Genomic DNA, 27,426 nt, shown 5'->3' with positions numbered 1-27,426 from the left:
TTTTTAGAAAAAAAGTGTATGGCAATTTTGTACCATACCATAGAATTTGTTATAAAATTTTCTACAATTTGCTAATAACAAAAATATATAAATTTTCATACTTGGACGGGGAAAGATTTCAAAAAAATTTTAATTTTTTTAAAATTGGAAGTGCACAGGCATAAAGTGCATAAAAAACCGAATTACTTTTGTTTTAAACATTTTTTTATATCTCTTTTTGTTTAGATAATATTATTCCCTTGGAAAATAAAAAATTTATTTTTTTATAAGGGTGAATCACCCCCTAAATCTTCGATTGGGCACGTATAAAAAAATACGTGTACCTTTTTATATATTAAATAGGCATTGCATAATCTTGAACAAAAATGAAATAATAACTGCAGAATTATTAATGGCAGTAAAATTATGTGACAAAATTATAATATTTTATATTCCCGGATAGCAATGCCTAATTATCAGATTGCATTGTCATGATCTTCTGGTTTTGATTGAAATGTGTTGTATATCTTGTAAGCATATTATAATAATAGGTATCATAAGCACAAGTTACATACATTTGATGAAAAATGTGAGCTCAAATATTAATTTGAGTATTATTTATGTACTTATATTGACATTTTTTGCAAAATTTTAAAGATAAATATGACCGTGTTTTGAATAGCATATGAGCCTGCATCTCTGTCGATTTTTGTCATCATGTTTGTAAGAATATGAATACAATATGAATACAGAATGCATATGTTTTGCTGTCTGGGTTCTTATTATAAGTGCATAATACTCGTATTGTGTAACATATGTATACAATATAGTTTATACTTTATTATTACAAATTGTAAATATATATTTTTTTACAGTTTAACATCCAATTACATTTAAAAAATTTTATAATGAAATTTGAAAAGATTGTAAATGATGAAGTACTGGTGAAAAAACCACATAAGATTGAATGGCAAATTATTTGGGCAAATGTTATTATTGCCATATATATTCATTTTACTGCCCTTTATGGAATATACTTAACCACCTTTTATCCTATTAAACTTTGGACTTTCATCTGGTGTACGTATTTCATTTATTTAACCTATTATTCCATAATATATTTATAACTACACACATTAATAGAAATAATATAGTAAATTATTAGTAAACGTTTATTTTGAATTAATAAACTTTATAAGAATTTCATATGATATATACATATATACATATATATGCATATTAATATAGGGGATTAATAATTTGATAAATTTCTCAAAAGTAAATTGATCAAAATGTTCAATTCTCAATTTGAGAGTTATTTTCGTGGTATCATATCAACGAAAAAGTGCCTTGAGCACACCATCGATGATTTTAATTTCATCGAAACTAATGTGCCAACATTCGGCTTTCATGCTTATTTTATGTTTAATATGACTATTTGTAAATTTACAGTCTTCGCTGTTGGTATATTTTCAAATATAGGAACCACTGCTGGCGTTCATAGATTATGGTTTCATCGGTCTTATAAGGCAAAGTGGCCGATGAGACTTATTCTTATGATTTTCCAGACTATTTCTTATCAAGTAAGTTTTAATTTAACTTTTTTCTTTCATATTCAAGTATAGTAAAGGACTCACACTTATATATATGGGCTATTGATTAAAGTTTTACATTTTGTTTCTTTTAAAGCGCAATAAACAATCTATGGAGATTATAGGAAGAGTACGAACTCGGCCTTTGAATTCGGACAGAAAAACTCTAAAAACTTATCTGTAAAAAAATAAAAAAGGCGCCTAGTATGGGCTTACCAGTAGTGAAAATTTACGCATTGCACACCCATGTAGAAGTCTATGAAAAATTAATCATTGCAAACCTATGTAGAATCCTATAAAAATTAATTATTGCAAACCCATGTAGAATCCTATGAAAATTTAACCATTGCAGACCCATATAGAATCGTACTACAAAAGTAATAATATTAAAAAAAAAAAATTACGCCAAGTATAAATAGATACTTGTACCAATGGAAAATTCAAATTGCAAATCTATATAGTCGTATAATGAACTAATAAAAAATAAAAAATTTTAGTTAAAAAACTTGGGACGCAGTTGTAAGAATAAAATGATATAGGATGACTAAAAGGAGCAAGAAAGATCAGATTTTAATGAGTCCAATAATATAGTATTTCGTAGTTCAATATTCTTAGTCAATCTTACTTCGGCGATGGCTCGAGGAAGACTCCCCATTTTCGTTGTCCGTACTTAGGACTTTTTCCCTTACCTTCTCGCAGGCTCTCGTTTTCCTACGTCTCGCGTAAACACGTATTGTTCGCTTATTATTCTCTTCGACTTTCACATTCCTTTCTCGCTCGATCATCGCTCTCGTTATTATTTCTACTACACATTCAATTCTGTGCAGAAACCTTCGATTAATTTTTTTTCTCACAGAACGGAAAACATTTATTTGATTACTGGTTCGACTGTTTGTACGGATTAGGAAGGATGTGATCTGGATAAATTACTCGTGGTTTGTTAAATGAGTGACTTTATTCAAAATAATTAAAGTGAAAGTAAACTTGATTCGCTATCTAGGCTTTGCTCGCGAAAAACTCGAACGAGCTCTTGAGATGATCTTTCTCCGCCGAGCTCTTTGGGCCGACCTCTCTTCAAAATACGCAGGATCGACGGCAACGGCAGCCGATCGATCCTTCGCTTGAACGCGTGGCACGCGCGTGCCGAAACGTAATTCGCTAGCGAGGCTCGAAGGCTCGAGACAAAGGCGCGTTTTTGTCAACTTCTCGCGCTCGGAATCGAAAATACGCGGAATAACAACTCGGCGGCGAATATATTCGTGACCTTGCTTTAGCATTCTCGCAAGGCTTTTATAATTTTAAACAACACAGTTAAATAATATCCTAATAATATTAAAATTAAGGGGTAACACTACTGTAAAATTTTCAAATAATCGATAATTTTTTTTGCTTAAAAAATTCATTGAACCTTGGAGAATATGGGGAAAAAGTTTAACACATTAAAAAATTTTTCCTTGAAATTGCGAGCTCTTTACTGAGCGCGCCGGGCTGCTTCGAAACGACTACCTGCGTTGGTTGGATACCTGTTGAGAAGGTAATGCCTAAGGACTTATTTGTTGTTGTCGAGAAAAGAGATTGAGGAGGAATATTTCAACGTAGAAGGGCAGCTTTATGGTCCTGGGATTGCAGATTAATGGTAAAAATTTTTTAAAAGTAGAATTCTTCATTTTTTTATGTCTATAACATTTCAAAACTATCAACGCGTTTTTCTCGAAATACGATTTTTGAAATTGGCACGCAGCATAACTCGAACAATTTTCATACTTTTTATTCAAATTTTTCACTATATCTTCAAAAAAACATTTCGAAAAGAAATATGTAGGGAATTTTTGATAAGTTGATTTAAAAATTATTTATTAACAAATAACTGTTCCGTTTTTGGTCGAAAATTGAACAAAATTATTCAAATATTCGTCAATCACACAAAATACAATATTCATAAATAAATGTTGATCGCCAGTGACAATTTAAAAATAATACTGAGACAAATTACTTTGACCAAAAACAGGCTAATTTTTTTATTAAAAGTAAATGAACACTACGTTTCGACCAACATTGTGGCGGTCCTTTTCAAGTGTTATTCTTATTCCGCAATTACATTAATCCGAAACGGAAACGTGAAATTTTCACCTGTCATGTTAACATTCTGTTAGCTACTGAAGCTAAAAACAATATTTCTAAATTCCCCTACGTATTTTTCTAGCTAAAATCATGTAGATTAAGTGATTTTTTTTTGTTCCAAATTCAAATTTACGTAAGCTACACTGCGTACCGCAGAGCGCCTAAAATTCAAATATTGAGTAGATTCTGGATGTAATTTAAAATTGTGGAACCCGTCTTTGAAGTCAAGTATAACGTAAAAATTTTTTTTCCCTCGAGGCGGGATAAACAGTTTTCAATATATGGAAAACAATAATTTTGTCTCACTACTCGTTCATTCAGGGGACAAAGATCTATGCAAAGACAAAATGACCCGTTTTTCTTTTTAATTAAGACGATTCGAGCACAGTAAGGCGATTTACTTTCTTTGATTATTCCTCTAGCTAAAAGATCGTCAGTTAATTTTCGGATTTACTGTCTTTCATAATTTGCAAAACGTCTGGATCTATAATTGTAAATGGAATCGTTTTTAAGTGAAACTTTAACGAAGTAATCGTCGTGGATTCTATCAATTTGTGTATTTTCTATGTTTTTAATAGTAGAAACTAGTTGTTTTTTAATTGAGTCATCAAAATCGATTTCCATATTAACGAGGATATCTTATAAATTATCAAATGGGCCTCCATATTATCAATCGATGCTACTTCTCGGAGAAGTAGTTTATCTTTTGTTTCGTTTAAGGACGGTTTGTATATAAGTTCGAGTTTATTATCGATGAGAAAATTGCCTATTACTAGATTCGTAGAGAACGAGTCACAGTTTAAAACATATAATTTAATGTTTATCGGGATATTTGAAAATTTTTCAAACTTTATTTTTGTTTCTACCGATCCGATTAAATCTAATGGGGTACCGTTTATCGCTAAAAATGAGCTAATTTCCGAATTAATTGTAAGGTTTTACAAATTTTTCGTATGCGGAACGGCAAATCAATGATATAGGACTACCGGTATCCAAAAGTGCATTCATCTTACAAGCAATATCGCCAATTTCGGAAAGCGATTGAACAATTTTACCCGTTTTGATTTCTGTTACGGCTGCTGACGATGATGAGATCGAAGGCTGCTTTCGTTATTCTTTCTTTTTTAACTTGGTGCAGTCAGACCGGAGATGACCCTTAGTTTTGCAGTAAACGCAGAAGACTTCGTTAGCTATTTTTGATGATTGCGTTTTCTTATCTTCAGATGTGTTTCCTGTTGATTTATTCTCTTTTTTCTCTTGCTTGATTCTTGGTGCGTTTCCACACGAAGTTATGTTGCGTATGTCTTCCAAAAATTAAGCTACCGATTCCGCTCGAATGGACGCGGCGACGCCTCTCAGGGCTAAGCTTCTTATGCCGTTAATTAGTAAATGAATAGCGTCCTGTTCTGGTAAATTCATGCTCTGCATCAATGCAATCTTGTCTGTTGCGTATTCTTGAAATGATTCCTTAGTAAAATTCCACACGCGAGCCTCTATTTTTTGCAAAGCCATGTGAAAAAGGATTTTATTTTTAAACATCTTAATGATAGCTTCTTTAATACCAGTCCATGATTCTATAGCTGAGCCGGTATTTGTGTCATATCAACGGCAATCCAGTTTTTTGAGCTTACTTGTTGCTGCGAGGAATGTTATGTTTGATGAGACCCCATGGATTTGCCAGACCTTTTCTATTTTCTGTATCCACAGTTCTACATTCTCGTCCTTAGATCCACTTAACTCCGGAATCTGTGACGACAAAAGTTGAACGGCTTGGGTTGGTGAAGTAGTAGCCAGGGTAGGTTGCTGCTGTACATTTGGTGTACTGAAATTGTCTTCTAGCCCCTCCCCATGAGACATAGAAGCTGGATTGACACGGGCACGCTGATTTCCGTTTCCGAATGCTTTTAATAACTGTTTCATTGTCTCTTGTTGATTGTTGATTTGTGCTTGTTGCTGTTTAATTTGTTCCACCAGTAATGAGCAATATAGCGGTAAGGATGCTTCATTTGATACTGCACTGTGAGTGATTTGTTGTCCAGAAGCTTCCGATAAAGGCGAGGCTGCTCTTGCTGTGCCTGCTTCTGTAAACGTGTTTAGCACTCGATCTGATCCTGCTCTTCTTTTTGCATTAGAATGCTCGAAATATGCCATGATGGCGTCGATACATTTTTCTCGAGTATTTGGTATTGGGAGACCGCATTTGGCGACTTCTTCTTCTAGCGCTTGTTGCGTATAACCGTCGAGCTGTTTTCTCAACATTGTCTAATTATAATAATACATAAATTTTAAATCGGCCAATAGAGCCCAAGCGCAAAAAATTTATTCTTCGGAACTGTATCTCTTGGTTTGAGATTACTAAGTTCCATATATAAATTAATCTCGAACTTACATATGGAGAAAAATAGGCGAGAAAAGTTGGTAAGAGCAGTCGCCCGGAAAGTGAAAGACGCGGGTTTGATTCCCGTTTCAGCGACTTTTCAGACCTATATTTTTCTCCACATATAAGTTTGAGATTAATTTATATATGGAACTTATTGTTAGTAATCTCAAACCAAGAGATACAGTTCCGAAGAATGAATTTTTCGCGCTTGGGCTCTATTGGCCGATTTAAAATTTATGTATTATTATTATTAATAATATTGAGAGCCGACATATACTTATCTGATTTTATTTACGCCTGGGCCTAATCATGGCGTTATTTACTAACATCTACTAAAAGGCAAATGAAAAATATAGGATCGAAAAGGTCTGAATAGCTTAGTTGGTAAGAGCAGTCGCCCGGAAAGTGAAAGACGCGGGTTCGATTCCCGCTTCAGCAACTTTTCGGACCTATATTTTTCTCGCCTATTTTTCTCCATATGTAAGTTCGAGATTAATTTATATATGGAACTTAGTAATCTCAAACCAAGAGATACAGTTCCGAAGAATTAATTTTTCGCGCTTGGGCTCTATTGGCCGATTTAAAATTCATGTATTCTTATTATTAATAATATTGAGAGCCGACGTATATTTCTTATCTGATTGTCTAATTATGTTATTGTTACGTTCGAACATAAAAGGAAAATATCAACATCAACGCCTGTTACTTGGTAAGAAGTTTTTGCAATGCACGATTTGTTTTAATAAGTATTTATTATTTTTTCTTCTGGAACGACGCTTAATGGATGCCGATTCAGTGCCGACACGCACAAGGTACGATAAATTGGCGGGAAAACATCCAACGCGTAGAATTGTCTAGCGTAATGCCACGTAGTGTATACCCGATAATGGCACGCCAAAAACAAAGTTCCGAGAAAAGAAAAAAAATTAATGTTCACTCTCATTATCTTCGAGAACGACGTTCAAATGATGCCAATTCGATGCCGACACGCACAAAGTACGATGAATAGGTTGGAAAACATCCAACGCGTAAAAAATTGTCTAGCGTAATGCCACGTAGTATATACACGATAACGGCACGCCAAGAACAACTTTTGTGGTAATAAAAAAATTTACTGTCCACACGCACTTTTCCGCGATAGAAAGGACTATATCTCTTCTGAGAGAGCGAGAATGATCGCTTCAACGAGTCACTCGGGCGCTAATATGGCGGCGAGAGTCGCGTGATTTTGTCCAGAAACCGCACGGACTCGATACTCGATATGGCGACCGAACAAAGCACTTCCTTGTTTTTTCACAAGTCTTAGACTTAGTCTCTTAATTGCTTGAACCGATTATTTATTATTCACCTCGTCCGCGATACTGACCGCAAGCCACGTGTATCCACAAAAAGGCAAAGCTCGATATAATCGCGTGAACGATCGACGTACTTCCGCGTTGATAATTGCGATACTGCGGACGTCGAGAGCCAGGAATGAGAGGATGGATCCCACTTCTGAGGCTGTAAGAGGGTCGTTTGATCCTAATCATGGAAGGACATAGGTCAAAATAATGAGGCGGGGATCAATCAGTAATCACCTTAGTGGTAAACTCAGTATATTTTCAAGTAGAAATAACCCGCTGTGGAGACATCTTTAGGTGTCAGAGCGTTTGAGGTGGCGCTTATGTAGAGTGCTGGCGAGCGAGCGCCACCGGAAGTTGACAGGACATAGAGAGACGAGCGCGGGCTGAGACAGTCAGTCTCTTTAGAGCCTTCCTTGTAATACTAAATTACTTGAAAATATACTGAGTTTACCACTAAGGTGATTACTGATTGATCCCCGCCTCATTATTTTAACCTATGTCCTTCCATGATTAGGATCAAACGACCCTCTTACAGCCTCAGAAGTGGGATCCATCCTCTCATTCCTGGCTCTCGACGTCCGCAGTATCGCAATTATCAACGCGGAAGTACGTCGATCGTTCACGCGATTATATCGAGCTTTGCCTTTTTGCGGATATATATATATATATATATATATTGTAAGAAATAACCCGCTGTGGAGACATCTTTAGGTGTCAGAGCGTTTGAGGTGGCGCTTATGTAGAGTGCTGGCGAGCGAGCGCCACCGGAAGTTAGATGTTTTCCCGCCAATTTATCGCACCTTGTGCGTGTCGGCACTGAATCGGCATCCATTAAGCGTCGTTCCAGAAGAAAAAATAATAAATACTTATTAAAACAAATCGTGCATTGCAAAAACTTCTTACCAAGTAACAGAAAAAATATATATATATATATATATATACATATATAACAGACCATTATAATCTATTTTCTTGTTACGCAATCATCCTATTATTTTTTCATAAGAATATAATTGTTAATTTTATAATTGTTTGCGCGAACGCGAGAAGGAGAGCGCGTATTTGAAGGCCGAAAGAAATTAATCACCTTTTAATAATTAACACAGAATTTACTTTCACAATTTAAACGATACAGTAATTTGACAAAAGTTCCAATAGATAAGCCGAGATCGATTTCCAAGTGAGTGTGCGGTAATACTTGCGGTAATTTCCAAGCGGTTTAATAGCGGTTGTACGTATTGAGACTCGAGAGACTAGCCGCGCAATTTTGGTGGGCGCTTCTTTTATCGGTGCGGTACTGAAGCCCCACTAATTTTTACTTCACCAATTAATTTCAGTTATTTAAAAATGTTCGAAGGTGACGCGAGGGCGCCTGTCTTTATTGGCGGCCCCGTAATTTACGCGAAACAAGCACGCACCTGACATGCGCGAAATGCTCGATAGCGAGATCGATTGGCTTTCGAAAGCCACGTGATCGAACGGCGCATGTCTATTACATCGATAATCAATGCAGTGATCGTTGCTTTCGGTTAAGCAATGTTGTTGTTATTAATAGCTTGTTAAAATAATCCTGATTTATCGCCTACTTGTTTATATCGGGCGAGCCTTTTTTCCGCGGTTTTTTCGCATATTCATCGGAAGAAAATATCGATTTTTAGACAGAATAATACAATTTAGATAATTATATTAAATTTTCTTCCCAATTTCAAACAATAATATTTTAGAAAAAATAATAGGATGATTGCGTAACAAGAAAATAGATATTATTCTTCTTACCAAGTAACAGAATATATATGTATATATATATATATATATATATATATATATATATATATACATAATATAACAGACTATTATAATCTATTTTCTTGTTACGCAATCATTCTATTATTTTTTTATAAGAATATAATTGTTAATTTTATATTTTAGAAAAAATAATAGGATGATTGCGTAACAAGAAAATAGATATTATTATATGAAAAAATATTTTCATAATATAATCACATATATGTACAGTATTGCATATCACATATTTAGTATATCACAAACATATTCTTTCATAAATATATATTTATATAATAATATTTGCAACTTTTTGATATTTGTTACTTTTATTATGTTACGTTATCATTTTATACTATTTCTTTCATAATAATTTTCTACAACGTTACCATTGTACTACATCTTGCATAAATATATAAATCATTATTATTGGTAAAGATCGTTTCCTTATTTTACATCAATAATTATGTACTTATAAAAAAAGAAAGTGTAGCAAGAAAATAGTTATTATAAAAGAAATAATTTAAAATGATAACATAACAAGAAAGTAGTTGCAAATATCAAAATATAAATATGCACTTATATACTTACTTAAATACATGTTGTATGCAATACTATATAATATGTGATATACTATATTTTTTTCATAATAATATAATCTATTTTCTTGTTACGCAATCATCTTATTATTTTTTCATAAGAATATAATTGTTAATCTTATGAAAAAAATAATAGGATGATTGCGTAACAAGAAAATATATATTATTATATGAAAAAATATAGTATATTATAAATAAATATCAAAACACACATACCTGTTATGTGTGTATGTACATGTCAAGAAATCAAATCAAATACATAACCCCGCACGTCAACGTGTATCAGTAATTACGAAGCGCCTTCAGCGCAATCTTGTGTCGAACGCTCAAACTGTACAGAGTTTAACGCATGCGATTGGCTGTTGCGTGAATGATGACGACGGTGACGGAGACGTTTCTTAAAAGAAATTTTTCATACTTAGACTTTGCATATAAATATTTCCGCTTACAAAGTACGTAGAGCAGAAATAAAAACACTTTTATTATATAATTCGAACCCAATCTATCAATTAAGTCTAGTATAAACTCGATTGCTTCAGCCGTTATTGAGCATTCGAAATTTATAGTAGACTCAACTCTCCGCTTCGCGTAAAGATACACGGTGTATCGGCTATTCCGGTAACAGGGCGCGAGACACTACCGTGTCTCTTGATATATAAAATTGGTATAAATTGATAAATAAATTCCAAGCAATGCAACAAAGCGCCACATGTGATGAAATAGTCGACCCTTATTTTTCCCGACTTTATTGCTGCAGATTTTATACGTGTAAAGATGCCGAGTCCGTACTCCTCTTTATAACCTCCGTACATCATCATTCGATTTTTAATAAGTTATATTTTAGGGTCACATTTACGGATGGGTAAGAGATCACAGAGTTTTTTTACACCATAAATTTACCGACACTAATGCAGATCCATATAATGCACGTAAAGGATTCTTTTTTTCGCATATTGGTTGGGTTTTGGTTCATAAACATCCAGACGTCATCAGCAAGGGTGCTATGATCGACTTGAGTGATCTTAAACAAGATTGTTTTGTGGTCTTTCAGAGAAAATACGACGGACATAGTTTATTCTGCAGGAGCAAATTTAATTTAAAAAATATATGTATATATTGTTTAACATATGTATATTTGTTTAACTTTAATGGTTTTGTTTCTTTTATTTATACTTTTTTTAGATGGTACCGATATTTGATGTTATTTTGCTGCTTTATCATACCGACATTAATATCTTGGTGGGTATGGAGGAGAATCTGTGGTGTGCGTGGCATCTTAACATGAATAGATGTGTCATAAATTTACTCACAATATTATCACTAAATTCCGCAGCTCACATGTGGGGTGTAAAACATTATTTTTATGTAAATTTTGTGTGTAAATTTATGACACATCTAGTCATGTTAAGATGCCACGCACACCACAGATTCTCCTCCATACCCATCAAGGTATTAATGTCAGTATGATAAAGCAGCAAAATAACATCAAATATCGGTACCATATGATAAGTACGTACATACTTTTGTGTGTACATATTTTATTTATATATATTGTACTTATATACTGTACAACTTATTATATGTAAACATATACACATACTATTATTTAAAATTAATAAAAACATATACATACTATCATTCAAAATTAATAAATTGTTTATTGTATTATATTGTGGTACTATTTAGAAATGTTTATTTTATCACAGAACAATTAGCCCCACCGAAAATGCAGTTGTCTCTTTTATATCGTGTGGCGAAGGCTGGCACAATTATCATCACGTTTTCCCTTGGGATTAGAAAGCAGCGGAACTTGGAAATTATAAGCTCAATATTGCTACAGCTTTTATTGATTTTTTTGCTTATCTAGATTTAGCTTATGATTTAAAAACTGCATCTGTTAAAATTGTGAAAAAATTGTGCTCTTTAAAACAGCGAAATAAATTAAAATAAATAAAAAATTTATGTGTTACATGTAATTCTTAATGCGATTTAGTTGTAAGTTCATAATGATATTGATAATAAAATAATTTTCTTTAATGCTTGCAAAAAGATGCAATTAATTTTATGTAAAACATTTTGAATGAGATACGAAATGTGAGATAACGATTTCTGTTGAATATTGCTTGAATGACTAAAAGTTATTATGCCTTAAAGTTTGCTTTATTTGCTTCTTACACAAGTGAAATAATGTTTTGATTTTATGTATAGGAACAATAGAGTATCGTTTGCCTTGAAAGAATACGTTTCATAATATTGATATAAACTTAAATACATAATAAATGATAATAATATAATGATACAAAAGATTCAAGAACAATACGAAATAATTGTTTTAAATAATTAAATTAAATAAGTAGATACAGGTTGCGTAAATTTAAATATAAAAATAAAAAAGAAAAGCAAAGGAACGAACGCCGTAATTATCGCGCAAATAATTATTAAAAGATATTGTTACGTCCTGCAGTCTCCACGATTCTTTCCTTTCGGAGAATGCAATGCGATATCTAAAATATCGTAGACGCATAGAAAACTCACGTAAGCATACGATCTGACAGGCAAAGTAAACATAATTCGAGAGAGCTAAATCGTCAAAATAAAAGATGTACAAACCGCGAGAGCCAAACAGACTAATCTATAAATTCTAAATTATAACTCGCGGTGCCTTAAAGATAAGCTAGTTGACAGCTCTCTAACTGAGATTTACTCTAGTATTACGCCCTGCGTACTTTATGATTCTTTCTTTCGGAGAACGTAAGACGATATTTAAAATATTAAAATATTAAATTATCTGCAGATCGCAGACCCGCAGATCAGCCATGATGTGACAAGCAAGGCAAAACATCTTTGTGCCTAGAAAAATATTAAACTATAACCAACTGTTCTCTTCAATGAATCTACTTGAGAATCAATAAATTTTCAAAGATTAACCGATTCTAAGGCCGGATTCACACCTTAGCAGAAAAACAGAAGCCAATTAAAACTCGCATTGATAGTAAGTTTACTAGTTAAGTTTACTCAATTTCACAAAAAAAGAGGATAATCGGTGTATAAGTTTACAGTCGCATTAGACAAAGAATTTTATATAAAAAAAGTTGAGAGTCTTTTAAAAGACGATTCTACGTATAACATAGTCAAAAATAATCCATCAACAAAAATAGAAAAAGAACTTAATAATTTAAAAAAAAATGGTTGAAAAAAGACATCATAAACAAGAAGGAATATTATTATTTATTTTCTAGTGATTCTCTTCTCCCCAAAGCCTATGGGCTTCCCAAGGTCCATAAGGAAAATATTCCTTTTAGATTAATAGTTTCCTCAATAAATACTTTCTTATATAATATTGCTTCCTTTTTTCATAAAATTTTAAAAGATAGCTTTCCTAGAGCTGACAGTTTTATAAATAACAGTTTTGATTTATGCAACATTCTATCAAGAAAAACACTAAAACATTCTGACACAATAATTTCACTGCATGTTGTTTCATTATTTACTAATGTTTCCATAGAGATCTTGCATTAAACGGTATCAATAGTAGATGGCATTTTATAGAGTCACACACTAAGATTCCCAAAAAGATTTCATAAGTATGATAAAATTTATATTAACTTCTACATTTTTTACTTTCAATAACATAACTTATAAACAAGTTTATGGGACTCCTATGGGCTCCCCACTTTCTCCGATCATTGCCGATATAGTCATGCAGGACTTAAAAACATTGGCAATTAGTAATTTAAATTGCGAACTGACTTTTTATTTCCGTTATGTAGATGACATTATTTTATGCACTTCCGTTGACATTATTACATATGTTTTGAATGAATTCAACAATTATAACGATAGACTAAAATTTACATTAAAAAGAGGATAATCGGTGTATAAGCTTTTTAGACATAATGATCAAAGTAATAGATAACAAAATTAATTTAGATTGGTATCACAAAAAGACATTCTCAGATAGATTACTCTCATTTTTTTTAAATCATCCGATTTGTCATAAAATAGGAACAATTTATAGCTTGGTAGATAGAGCTATATTGCTATCACATTCTCAATTTCACAAAAGAAATATAGAGAAAGCTATTAATGTTTTGCTATCCAATGGTTATCCTCTTGACTTAGTTTTTATAGAAATAAAACGCAGATTGAAAAATCTTTCAACGAAGAAATTTAACAAGTCTAACAACAACAATATAATAGATACTAATAACACAAATACGAACATTAAATATTTTGTCATACTATATATATAGAATCAATTTCTGATAAAGTCGCTTCAGCAATAAAAAGACCTGACGTAGTGGTAGGATATCGTTGCATTAAAAAATTGAATGACTTCATAAGGGTTCAAAAGGACAGAAATGATTGTCCCACGAACTCTAATGTTATTTATAGATTAAATTGCAATGATTGTGACACCACATATGTCGGACAGACAAAAAGACAGTTAGGAACGAGACTTAAAGAACATACAAATAATATTAAATTAAGAGTTTAACTAGGCTCTGTAATATATAAATATAAATTTAACATATATAAGATAGGCAATAAGAGCCAAATCGCGGATGACAGTGCGTTATTCTAAACGAAACTAAAATTTTTTCGTTAGAATTAAATACCTGTGCACAAGGCACCAAATTTTTACTTGGACACGGCCAAGATATAAAATTGGAATAATCTCTACAAGAGATTTTTAATTCCATGTATCCCCTATTCCCCCTAAAGAAATAAAGTGCGAGAGAAAAATATAGATCCGAAAGTCGCAGAATCGGGAATCGAACCCGAGACCTTTCGCTTGCCGGGCGACTGCTCTTCCAACTGAGCTATTCAGATTCTTTCGATTCTATACTTTTCTCTGTTATATATATTAATGTTGGTAAATAAACGCCTTTAAGCCAGCGTGTATAAATTAAGAGTTTAACTAGGCTCTGTAATATATAAATATAAATTTAACATATATAAGATAGGCAATAAGAGCCAAATCGCGGATGACAGTGCGTTATTCTAAACGAAACTAAAATTTTTTCGTTAGAATTAAATACCTGTGCACAAGGCACCAAATTTTTACTTGGACACGGCCAAGATATAAAATTGGAATAATCTCTACAAGAGATTTTTAATTCCATGTATCCCCTATTCCCCCTAAAGAAATAAAGTGCGAGAGAAAAATATAGATCCGAAAGTCGCAGAATCGGGAATCGAACCCGAGACCTTTCGCTTGCCGGGCGACTGCTCTTCCAACTGAGCTATTCAGATTCTTTCGATTCTATACTTTTCTCTGTTATATATATTAATGTTGGTAAATAAACGCCTTTAAGCCAGCGTGTATAAATTAAGAGTTTAACTAGGCTCTGTAATATATAAATATAAATTTAACATATATAAGATAGGCAATAAGAGCCAAATCGCGGATGACAGTGCGTTATTCTAAACGAAACTAAAATTTTTTCGTTAGAATTAAATACCTGTGCACAAGGCACCAAATTTTTACTTGGACACGGCCAAGATATAAAATTGGAATAATCTCTACAAGAGATTTTTAATTCCATGTATCCCCTATTCCCCCTAAAGAAATAAAGTGCGAGAGAAAAATATAGATCCGAAAGTCGCAGAATCGGGAATCGAACCCGAGACCTTTCGCTTGCCGGGCGACTGCTCTTCCAACTGAGCTATTCAGATTCTTTCGATTCTATACTTTTCTCTGTTATATATATTAATGTTGGTAAATAAACGCCTTTAAGCCAGCGTGTATAAATTAAGAGTTTAACTAGGCTCTGTAATATATAAATATAAATTTAACATATATAAGATAGGCAATAAGAGCCAAATCGCGGATGACAGTGCGTTATTCTAAACGAAACTAAAATTTTTTCGTTAGAATTAAATACCTGTGCACAAGGCACCAAATTTTTACTTGGACACGGCCAAGATATAAAATTGGAATAATCTCTACAAGAGATTTTTAATTCCATGTATCCCCTATTCCCCCTAAAGAAATAAAGTGCGAGAGAAAAATATAGATCCGAAAGTCGCAGAATCGGGAATCGAACCCGAGACCTTTCGCTTGCCGGGCGACTGCTCTTCCAACTGAGCTATTCAGATTCTTTCGATTCTATACTTTTCTCTGTTATATATATTAATGTTGGTAAATAAACGCCTTTAAGCCAGCGTGTATAAATTAAGAGTTTAACTAGGCTCTGTAATATATAAATATAAATTTAACATATATAAGATAGGCAATAAGAGCCAAATCGCGGATGACAGTGCGTTATTCTAAACGAAACTAAAATTTTTTCGTTAGAATTAAATACCTGTGCACAAGGCACCAAATTTTTACTTGGACACGGCCAAGATATAAAATTGGGATAATCTCTACAAGAGATTTTTAATTCCATGTATCCCCTATTCCCCCTAAAGAAATAAAGTGCGAGAGAAAAATATAGATCCGAAAGTCGCAGAATCGGGAATCGAACCCGAGACCTTTCGCTTGCCGGGCGACTGCTCTTCCAATATTAAATTAGACTCTGCTAAACATTCGGTTGTCACGGAACACATTCTAAATGAACAGCATACATTTGACTGGGATAACACTAAGATTATGGATCATGAAAAGAATTACCATAAAAGGCTAATATCTGAAATGATTCACATTAAAGAACAGAAAAATGGAATTAATTTAAACAGAGACACCAAATTGCTAGACAGTAGTTATTTTGACATACTTAAAAAATTAGCTGAATCATAGTTTAGAAAAAACATTGGTAATTAATATATACATCACACTTTCTACCTTGGCATTTGTTATTTAGACTTCGCAACACACACTTGAAATGTCGAGAAGAAGAACTTGTTAAAACGATAATGTAAGTTGAAAGATTTTTTAATTTTATCTGATATTAATAATTTAATTCGCGTAAAATATCCACAGCATGATTAAATGTCGCAAAACTTGGAATCTCAGACCAATCGGCTTACTCATCTATTGGTCATCAGCGAAGAATCGTTTAACTTTGTATTTTAATGTTTAACCAACTTTGTATTTTAATATATTTAACTTTGTATTTTAATATTTAACTTTGTATTTTAATATTTGATTTTTACGTATTGAAAAAGACTGTAGTGCAGTCGAAACGTTTACGCTGCATATTGTTTCTCTAACGGAATGAGAATTTAATTATTTAATTATTAATAATTCTTTAGATCTTATTTAATTGCTCGTTTAGTTGGCCTACAATATTTACCTTTTTTTAAATTTTGTTAATTTATACGAGCCTTTCATTAATTAATTTTACTAGTTAAATTCGGAGGTAGTAAAGGAGGATGTTGAAAAAAGTCGATTTCCTGACTATTGATAGAACCTAAAATTTGAGTTTCATGGGTATCTATGAACCATATAAGATGTCTTGTAGACGTCTAAAAATGATGGTCTTTTTTCTAGAGACCTGGGGAAAGGATTGAAAATCTATCAAAACTATTGAAAATAGCGTCATTTAATCGATCTGAAGACAATTAAAATCAATGACATGGATGATTTTTCAATCAAACCAAGTTCTGGTTAAACATTTATCAAATAGCTTTTAAGATTAATGTTTTAATATCGGGATCGCAAAATTCAAGATTGCGGATCCAATATAGTGAATCAGTATTGAAAGAAACTAAATTCCAGGATGTACTGTGAGGATGTTTGTTTTTCTGAGGAGAGGACTCTTTGTTGGAATGCCTGAATTCGCGTGTCAGGAAAGCCGCGGGAGAGGCGAACAAAGGGGTCTTGCTCATGAGATGGTTGTAATAATTGTCACACCACGTTTAACTGAACTAATCTTTATTCACGCGCATGGCACATACAAAATACCATGTTCCCGCCGTGTGACTCGATATTATAACTTGACGTATGCCATACAAGTTGTTGCGACGTAGTTGTACGTCGTGCGCTCGACCACACTCCTTCGCTGTACTTTAGATAATAATGCCCCGTCACGGCCGCCGTCTTCTTCCTCGTCGACCACGAGGTTCGCGCCACTGCGCGCGCATCTCACACCTGCGCGCGCATCTACAGGATGCGCGCGCCTATCCGCACGCAGGCATACTTATGCTATGCAAGATATATCTTGTAATATATCTTACAGTACCTACATAACATCGAAGTCTTGTAGACGTCTAAAAGATGTCTTCCAGATATCTTTTAGATGTCTAAAAAGATTTTGATGAAGATGTCTTTGTAGAATTTCTAAAAGATATTTATTATACATTTTAAAGATATCTCAAATTCCACATAACATCGAAGTCTTGTAGAAGTCTAAAAGATGTCTCATTAAAGAAATCTTTAAGACATTTCAAAAGATGTCTTCTAGATATCTTTTAAATGTCTAAAAAGATTTTGATAAAGATGTCTTTGTAGAATTTTTAAAAGATATCTATTATACATCTTAAAGATATCTCAAACATTAAAATTTTTAAAATGAATATATATATATTTTTTAATTTATAATTTTAAAGCAAGTGTTATATATGTAACATATATTACATAATTTAAATCAACCGGGGTTACACTCCTATTATAAAGCATATAGGGTGCATTCGTTTATGCAGTGACTGCCGCAGAATGCCGCAGATGTCGTTCGTTTACTCCACCTGCGCAACCGACTGCAGCGCAGTTTGTTGTTCGTTTAAGCAGAGCTGCTGCCTATCTGCGCAGCCATCTCGGAGGTCCTGCTCAGGATGCTTTGCTCACAGTACTGCGGACTACTGCGTAAACGAATGTAGTCTTCTCCATTGTTAAGCCAATTGAACTTGGAAACGTTGCTTGAAAATTATTTCAATGGGTGCATTCGTTTATGCAGTGATTAGCGCATCCACTGCGCATCCACTGCGTCTATTATCTGCGAGTCACGTGACATCATTTACCGAACGATCACCTGCGTGAATTGACTGCTCAGATTGTAATTGGAGTGCGTAAGTAAAGAAATTTTAAATAAATATGAATTAACTTAGAAATAAATATTTTTTATCGGCTCTCAATATAAACAATATAAATATGATGGTTTCTAAATCGGCCTAAGACCCATAGCACGAAAAATTACAAAAATTAATTATTCGGAACTGTATCTCTTGGTACGAGATTACTAAAGTTCCATATATTAATTAACCTCGAACTTACATATGGAGAAATAGGCGCGAAAAATATAGGTCCAAAAAGTCGCTGAAGCGGGAATCGAACCCGCGTCTTTCACTTTCCGGGCGACTGCTCTTACCACTAATAGCTATTTAGACTTTTCGGACCTATATTTTTCGCGCCTATTTCTCCATATGTAAGTTCGAAGTTAATTAATATGAAACTTTAGTAATCTCGTACCAAGATATACAGTTCCGAATAATTAATTTTCGTAATTTTTCGTGCTATATGGCTTTTAGGTCGATTTAGAAACCATCATATTTATATTGTTTATATTGAGAGCCGATAAAAAATATTTATTTTTGAGTTTATTCACGCCTGGCCTAATCACGGCGTTATTTACTAACATCTACTAAAAAGGCAAATAAAAAATATAGGATCGAAAGAGTCTGAATAGCTTAGTGGTAAGAGTAGTCGCCCGGAAAGTGAAAGACGCGGGTTCGATTCCCGCTTCAGCGACTTTTCGGACCTTTTTTTTTCGCGCCTATTTCTTCATATGTAAGTTCAAGGTTAATTAATATATGGAACTTTAGTAATCTCGTACCAAGAGATACAGTTCCGAATAATTAATTTTTGTAATTTTTCGTGCTATGGCTCTTAGGCCGATTTAGAAACCATCATATTTATATTAAATATGAATTATTATTTGAATAAATATAATAAAATTTTTAAATAGGTTGAAGGTTCTGACATATGACGTGTGCACATAACATTTTTAGACAGTGATGACGGTAGGATTGAAATGTTGCTGAATGTAGACTTCTCAGATTTTTCCAAACTTACTGGGGACGAAGTAGCTTGATAGCTAGGAATGTATTGAAGTAGCTTGATAGCTAGGTTTGATTCCCGCTTCAGCGACTTTTCGGACCTATATTTTTCGCGCCTATTTCTCCATATGTAAGTTCAAGGTTAATTAATATATGGAACTTTAGTAATCTCGTACCAAGAGATACAGTTCCGAATAATTAATTTTTGTAATTTTCGTGCTATGGCTCTTAGGCCGATTTAGAAACCATCATATTTATATTAAATATGAATTATTATTTGAATAAATATAATAAAATTTTTAAATAGGTTGAAGGTTCTGACATATGACGTGTGCACATAACATTTTTAGACAGTGATGACGGTAGGATTGAAATGTTGCTGAATGTAGACTTCTCAGATTTTTCCAAACTTACTGGGGACGAAGTAGCTTGATAGCTAGGAATGACTGTAACAGAATTGCATCTTTATACAAAGCACATTTTTTTTAAACAGATTACTTTAAATTTATATTCTTGATAAAAGTGCATTTTTAAGTTAATTGGATCGTAAATATAAATTAACAGACTTCATAATTTTATTGTATTACTTACCTTGCATTACTTTTAGTTTTGTAGGATCTATTTGGAGGAGTTATTCTCCACCTTCTTTGTTCTGAACTTTTATAACATAACTCATAATTGAAATAATTTTCAGGCAACGTTTCCAAGTTCAATTGGCTTAACAATGGAGAAGACTACATTCGTTTACGCAGTAGTCCGCAGTACTGCGAGCATCATCCTAAGCAGGACCTCCGAGATGGCTGCGCAGATAGGCAGCAGCTCTGCTTAAACGAACAACAAACTGCGCTGAAGTCGGTTGCGCAGGTGGAGTAAACGAACGACATTTGCGGCATTCTGCGGCAGTCACTGCATCAACGAATGCACCCAATTATAAGTTATGTTATGAAAGTTCAGAACAAAAAAGGTGGAGAATAACTCCTCCAAATAGATCCTACAAAACTAAAAGTAATGCAAGGTAAGTAATACAATAAAATTATGAAGTCTGTTAATTTATATTTACGATCCAATTAACTTAAAAATGCACTTTTATCAAGAATATAAATTTAAAGTAATCTGTTTAAAAAAAATGTGCTTTGTATAAAGATGCAATTTTGTTACAGTCATTCCTAGCTATTAAGCTACTTCGTCCCCAGTTAGTTTGGAAAAATCTGAGAAGTCTACATTCAGCAACATTTCAATCCTACCGTTATCACTGTCTGAAAATGTTATGTGCACACGTCATATGTCAGAACCTTCAACCTATTTAAAAATTTTATTATATTTATTCAAATAATAATTCATATTTAATATAAATATGATGGTTTCTAAATCGGCCTAAGAGCCATAGCACGAAAAATTACGAAAATTAATTATTCGGAAACTGTATCTCTTGGTACGAGATTACTAAAGTTCCATATATTAATTAACCTTGAACTTACATATGGAGAAATAGGCGCGAAAAATATAGGTCCGAAAAGTCGCTGAAGCGGGAATCAAACCCGCGTCTTTCACTTTCCGAGCGACTGCTCTTACCACTAAGCTATTCAGACTCTTTCGATCCTATATTTTTCATTTGCCTTTTTAGTAGATGTTAGTAAATAACGCCGTGATTAGGCCAGGCGTGAATAAACTCAGAAATAAATATTTTTTATCGGCTCTCAATATAAACAATATAAATATGATGGTTTCTAAATCGGCCTAAGAGCCATAGCACGAAAAATTACGAAAATTAATTATTCGGAACTGTATATCTTGGTACGAGATTACTAAAGTTTCATATTAATTAACTTCGAACTTACATATGGAGAAATAGGCGCGAAAAATATAGGTCCGAAAAGTCTAAATAGCTATTAGTGGTAAGAGCAGTCGCCCGGAAAGTGAAAGACGCGGGTTCGATTCCCGCTTCAGCGACTTTTCGGACCTATATTTTTCGCGCCTATTTCTCCATATGTAAGTTCGAGGTTAATTAATATATGGAACTTTAGTAATCTCGTACCAAGAGATACAGTTCCGAATAATTAATTTTCGTAATTTTTCGTGCTATGGGTCTTAGGCCGATTTAGAAACCATCATATTTATATTGTTTATATTGAGAGCCGATAAAAAATATTTATTTCTGAGTTAATTCATATTTATTTAAAATTTCTTTACTTACGCACTCCAATTACAATCTGAGCAGTCAATTCACGCAGGTGATCGTTCGGTAAATGATGTCACGTGACTCGCAGATAATAGACGCAGTGGATGCGCAGTGGATGCGCAGTGGATGCGCTAATAGCTGCATAAACGATGCACCCATATATTTTTCGACTCTAGAGGTTCGCATCTAACCCAACCCAACCTCTATTTATTTCTCACTAGCAGAAACATACACGATATCTATATAGCTTTCCGATTCACGCATGATGCGTATGAATGAGTGACAAAAGAGTTATTATGTGTAAAAGTGGTGTAATGTGTAAAACTGTGCGAGTTTTCACAATGTGCAAATTTTTATTAAATATTTCATAAAATTATAAAAATATTTTTATAATATATTCATGTAATATTTATAATCTCTAAAAACTCACCTTTAAAAAAAGGTAAAAAAAGGCGACCAGTTAAGGGCACACCATTAACAAAAATTATCCATTGCAAACCCATGTACAATAGAATTGTATGAAAAATTATCGATTATAAACCAATGTACAATCGTAACAAAAGTAATGAAATAAAAAAAAAATTGCGCCAAGTGAATGTAGAAACTTGTACCAGTGGAAAATTAAAGTTGCAGACATATATAGAGTCGTATAATGAATCAATAAAAATTTAAATTTGCAAATGTAGAATTGTACCATAAAAAAACTTATCTTTTAAAAAAAAAGATAAACAAGATGCCAAGTCCATGCGCCATGTGAAAAAGTGTTAAACAAAAAAGTATTTTTAAGTAAAAAAATCTATCAATTGACAAAAATTTATGTTCTAAAATTAATATCTCTACAAAAAGTAATGTCCAATTATTGCGCGAATAAATAAACATTTTTATAAAAAATTAAAATTTAAAAACTTATGCAAATTTGAAATTAATATAAAATAAAAAGAAATAAAAAAATTTTAGTTAAAAAAACTGGGCGCGCTGCAATGAGTTTAAAAGTAACAATTTAAATTTAACGTATAAGACGGGCAAGGAGAGCCAAATCGCGGATGACAATGCGTTATCCTAACGAAACTAAATAATTTTCCGTTAGAATTAAATACCGGTGCACAAGGCACCAAATTTTACTTGGACACGGCCAAGATTTTAAAATATGAAATAATCTCATATTTGAGATTTAATATTGAGATTTATTAAATCTCAAATAGGGATTAAGTTATTTATAGATTAAATTGCAATGATTGTGACGCACATATGTCGGACAGACAAAAAGACAGTTAGGAACGAGACTTAAAGAACATACAAATAATATTAAATTACTCTGCTAAACATTCGGTTGTCACGGAACACATTCTAAATGAACAGCATACATTTGACTGGGATAACACTAAGATTATGGATCATGAAAAGAATTACCATAAAAGGCTAATATCTGAAATGATTCACATTAAAGAACAGAAAAATGGAATTAATTTAAACAGAGACACCAAATTGCTAGACAGTAGTTATTTTGACATACTTAAAAAATTAGCTGAATCATAGTTTAGAAAAAACATTGGTAATTAATAAATACATCACACTTTCTACCTTGGCATTTGTTATTTAGACTTCGCAACACACACTTGAAATGTCGAGAAGAAGAACTTGTTAAAACGATAATGTAAGTTGAAAGATTTTTTAATTTATCTGATATTAATAATTTAATTCGCGTAAAATATCCACAGCATGATTAAATGTCGCAAAACTTGGAATCTCAGACCAATCGGCTTACTCATCTATTGGTCATCAGCGAAGAATCGTTTAACTTTGTATTTTAATGTTTAACCAACTTTGTATTTTAATATATTTTACTTTGTATTTTAATATTTAACTTTGTATTTTAATATTTGATTTTTACGTATTGAAAAAGACTGTAGTGCAGTCGAAACGTTTACGCTGCATATTGTTTCTCTAACGGAATGAGAATTTAATTATTTAATTATTAATAATTCTTTAGATCTTATTTAATTGCTCGTTTAGTTGGCCTACAATATTTACCTTTTTTTAAATTTTGTTAATTTATACGAGCCTTTCATTAATTAATTTTACTAGTTAAATTCGGAGGTAGTAAAGGAGGATGTTGAAAAAAGTCGATTTCCTGACTATTGATAGAACCTAAAATTTGAGTTCCATGGGTATCTATGAACCATATAAGATGTCTTGTAGACGTCTAAAAATGATGGTCTTTTTTTTCTAGAGACCTGGGGAAAGGATTGAAAATCTATCAAAACTATTGAAAATAGCGTCATTTAATCGATCTGAAGACAATTAAAATCAATGACATGGATGATTTTTCAATCAAACCAAGTTCTGGTTAAACATTTATCAAATAGTTTTTAAGATTAATGTTTTAATATCGGGATCGCAAAATTCAAGATTGCGGATCCAATATAGTGAATCAGTATTGAAAGAAACTAAATTCCAGGATGTACTGTGAGGATGTTTGTTTTTCTGAGGAGAGGACTCTTTGTTGGAATGCCTGAATTCGCGTGTCAGGAAAGCCGCGGGAGAGGCGAACAAAGGGGTCTTGCTCATGAGATGGTTGTAATAATTGTCACACCACGTTTAACTGAACTAATCTTTATTCACGCGCATGGCACATACAAAATACCATGTTCCCGCCGTGTGACTCGATATTATAACTTGACGTATGCCATACAAGTTGTTGCGACGTAGTTGTACGTCGTGCGCTCGACCACACTCCTTCGCTGTACTTTAGATAATAATGCCCCGTCACGGCCGCCGTCTTCTTCCTCGTCGACCACGAGGTTCGCGCCACTGCGCGCGCATCTCACACCTGCGCGCGCATCTACAGGATGCGCGCGCCTATCCGCACGCAGGCATACTTATGCTATGCAAGATATATCTTGTAATATATCTTACAGTACCTACATAACATCGAAGTCTTGTAGACGTCTAAAAGATGTCTTATTAAAGAAATCTTATAGACATTTCTAAAAGATGTCTTCCAGATATCTTTTAGATGTCTAAAAAGATTTTGATGAAGATGTCTTTGTAGAATTTCTAAAAGATATCTATTATACATTTTAAAGATATCTCAAATTCCACATAACATCGAAGTCTTGTAGAAGTCTAAAAGATGTCTTATTAAAGAAACCTTATAGACATTTCTAAAAGATGTCTTCTAGATATCTTTTAAATGTCTAAAAAGATTTTGATAAAGATGTCTTTGTAGAATTTTTAAAAGATATCTATTATACATCTTAAAGATATCTCAAACATTAAAATTTTTTAAATGAATATATATATATTTTTTTATAATTTATAATTTTAAAGCAAGTGTTATATATGTAACATATATTACATAATTTAAATCAACCGGGGTTACACTCCTATTATAAAGTATATAGGGTGCATTCGTTTATGCAGTGACTGCCGCAGAATGCCGCAGATGTCGTTCGTTTACTCCACCTGCGCAACCGACTGCAGCGCAGTTTGTTGTTCGTTTAAGCAGAGCTGCTGCCTATCTGCGCAGCCATCTCGGAGGTCCTGCTCAGGATGCTTTGCTCGCAGTACTGCGGACTACTGCGTAAACGAATGTAGTCTTCTCCATTGTTAAGCCAATTGAACTTGGAAACGTTGCTTGAAAATTATTTCAATTATAAGTTATGTTATGAAAGTTCAGAACAAAGAAGGTGGAGAATAACTCCTCCAAATAGATCCTACAAAACTAAAAGTAATGCAAGGTAAGTAATACAATAAAATTATGAAGTCTGTTAATTTATATTTACGATCTAATTAACTTAAAAATGCACTTTTATCAAGAATATAAATTTAAAGTAATCTGTTTAAAAAAAATGTGCTTTGTATAAAGATGCAATTCTGTTACAGTCATTCCTAACTATTAAGCTACTTCGTCCCCAGTTAGTTTGGAAAAATCTGAGAAGTCTACATTCAGCAACATTTCAATCCTACCGTCATCACTGTCTGAAAATGTTATGTGCACACGTCATATGTCAGAACCTTCAACCTATTTAAAAATTTTATTATATTTATTCAAATAATAATTCATATTTAATATAAATATGATGGTTTCTAAATCGGCCTAAGAGCCATAGCACGAAAAATTACGAAAATTAATTATTCGGAAACTGTATCTCTTGGTACGAGATTACTTAAGTTCCATATATTAATTAACCTTGAACTTACATATGGAGAAATAGGCGCGAAAAATATAGGTCCGAAAAGTCGCTGAAGCGGGAATCAAACCCGCGTCTTTCACTTTCCGAGCGACTGCTCTTACCACTAAGCTATTCAGACTTTTCGATCCTTTATTTTTCATTTGCCTTTTTAGTAGATGTTAGTAAATAACGCCGTGATTAGGCCAGGCGTGAATAAACTCAGAAATAAATATTTTTTATCGGCTCTCAATATAAACAATATAAATATGATGGTTTCTAAATCGGCCTAAGAGCCATAGCACGAAAAATTACGAAAATTAATTATTCGGAACTGTATATCTTGGTACGAGATTACTAAAGTTCCATATATTAATTAACCTCGAACTTACATATGGAGAAATAGGCGCGAAAAATATAGGTCCGAAAAGTTTAAATAGCTATTAGTGGTAAGAGCAGTCGCCCGGAAAGTGAAAGACGCGGGTTCGATTCCCGCTTCAGCGACTTTTCGGACCTATATTTTTCGCGCCTATTTCTCCATATGTAAGTTCGAGGTTAATTAATATATGGAACTTTAGTAATCTCGTACCAAGAGATACAGTTCCGAATAATTAATTTTCGTAATTTTTCGTGCTATGGGTCTTAGGCCGATTTAGAAACCATCATATTTATATTGTTTATATTGAGAGCCGATAAAAAATATTTATTTCTGAGTTAATTCATATTTATTTAAAATTTCTTTACTTACGCACTCCAATTACAATCTGAGCAATCAATTCACGCAGGTGATCGTTCGGTAAATGATGTCACGTGACTCGCAGATAATAGACGCAGTGGATGCGCAGTGGATGCGCTAATCGCTGCATAAACGATGCACCCATATATTTTTCGACTCTAGAGGTTCGCATCTAACCCAACCCAACCTCTATTTATTTCTCACTAGCAGAAAACATACACGATATCTATATAGCTTTCCGATTCACGCATGATGCGTATGAATGAGTGACAAAAGAGTTATTATGTGTAAAAGTGGTGTAATGTGTAAAACTGTGCGAGTGTTCACAATGTGCAAATTTTTATTGAATATTTCATAAAATTATAAAAATATTTTTATAATATATTCATGTAATATTTATTACATACATAATGAAAATAATTTATTAAAATAATTTATTTTAAATTACATTATTCTGTTACAAATTTGAGATTATCTAGTTGTAATATTTTCTTTTCAGTGATAAGAATGATGAGGGAACTAAGATATTCGACTTTTTCGAAGAACATTGAGAGGACTTCTTCGAGTTATTATTTAGCACAATTGCCATTTGATCCAAAAACAG

The 27,426-nt window shown here is 33.0% G+C and overlaps 1 protein-coding gene and 2 long non-coding RNA genes across 3 annotated transcripts; 2 read left to right on the top strand and 1 right to left on the bottom strand.

Moving 5' to 3' along the window:
- Window positions 1-858: 858 nt before the first annotated feature.
- On the top strand, window positions 859-27,426 carry LOC114937314 (acyl-CoA Delta-9 desaturase-like). The gene is made up of 3 exons (XM_085486357.1): window positions 859-1,059; window positions 1,432-1,562; window positions 27,322-27,426. The coding sequence occupies exons 1-3, from the start codon at window positions 888-890 to the stop codon at window positions 27,322-27,324; spliced, it is 306 nt and encodes a 101-aa protein (XP_085342483.1). The 5' UTR covers window positions 859-887; the 3' UTR covers window positions 27,325-27,426.
- LOC146721719 (uncharacterized) lies at window positions 18,614-21,145 on the top strand. Its single transcript, XR_014925534.1, has 3 exons — window positions 18,614-18,748; window positions 20,430-20,750; window positions 20,896-21,145. It is a non-coding gene; the product is annotated as an uncharacterized LOC146721719 (long non-coding RNA).
- LOC146721720 (uncharacterized) lies at window positions 19,989-20,502 on the bottom strand. The gene is made up of 2 exons (XR_014925533.1): window positions 20,327-20,502; window positions 19,989-20,181 (listed from the first exon to the last, which is right to left on the bottom strand). It is a non-coding gene; the product is annotated as an uncharacterized LOC146721720 (long non-coding RNA).

The sequence above is a fragment of the Nylanderia fulva genome, unplaced genomic scaffold (genome assembly GCF_048542155.1).
Source record: "Nylanderia fulva isolate GAGA-0341 unplaced genomic scaffold, ASM4854215v1 Scaffold424, whole genome shotgun sequence".
In the NCBI taxonomy this organism is placed as follows: Eukaryota; Metazoa; Arthropoda; class Insecta; order Hymenoptera; family Formicidae; genus Nylanderia; species Nylanderia fulva.
The sequence above is the reverse complement of the archived record's forward strand: the minus strand, read 5'-3'. Positions and strand labels throughout refer to the sequence as shown.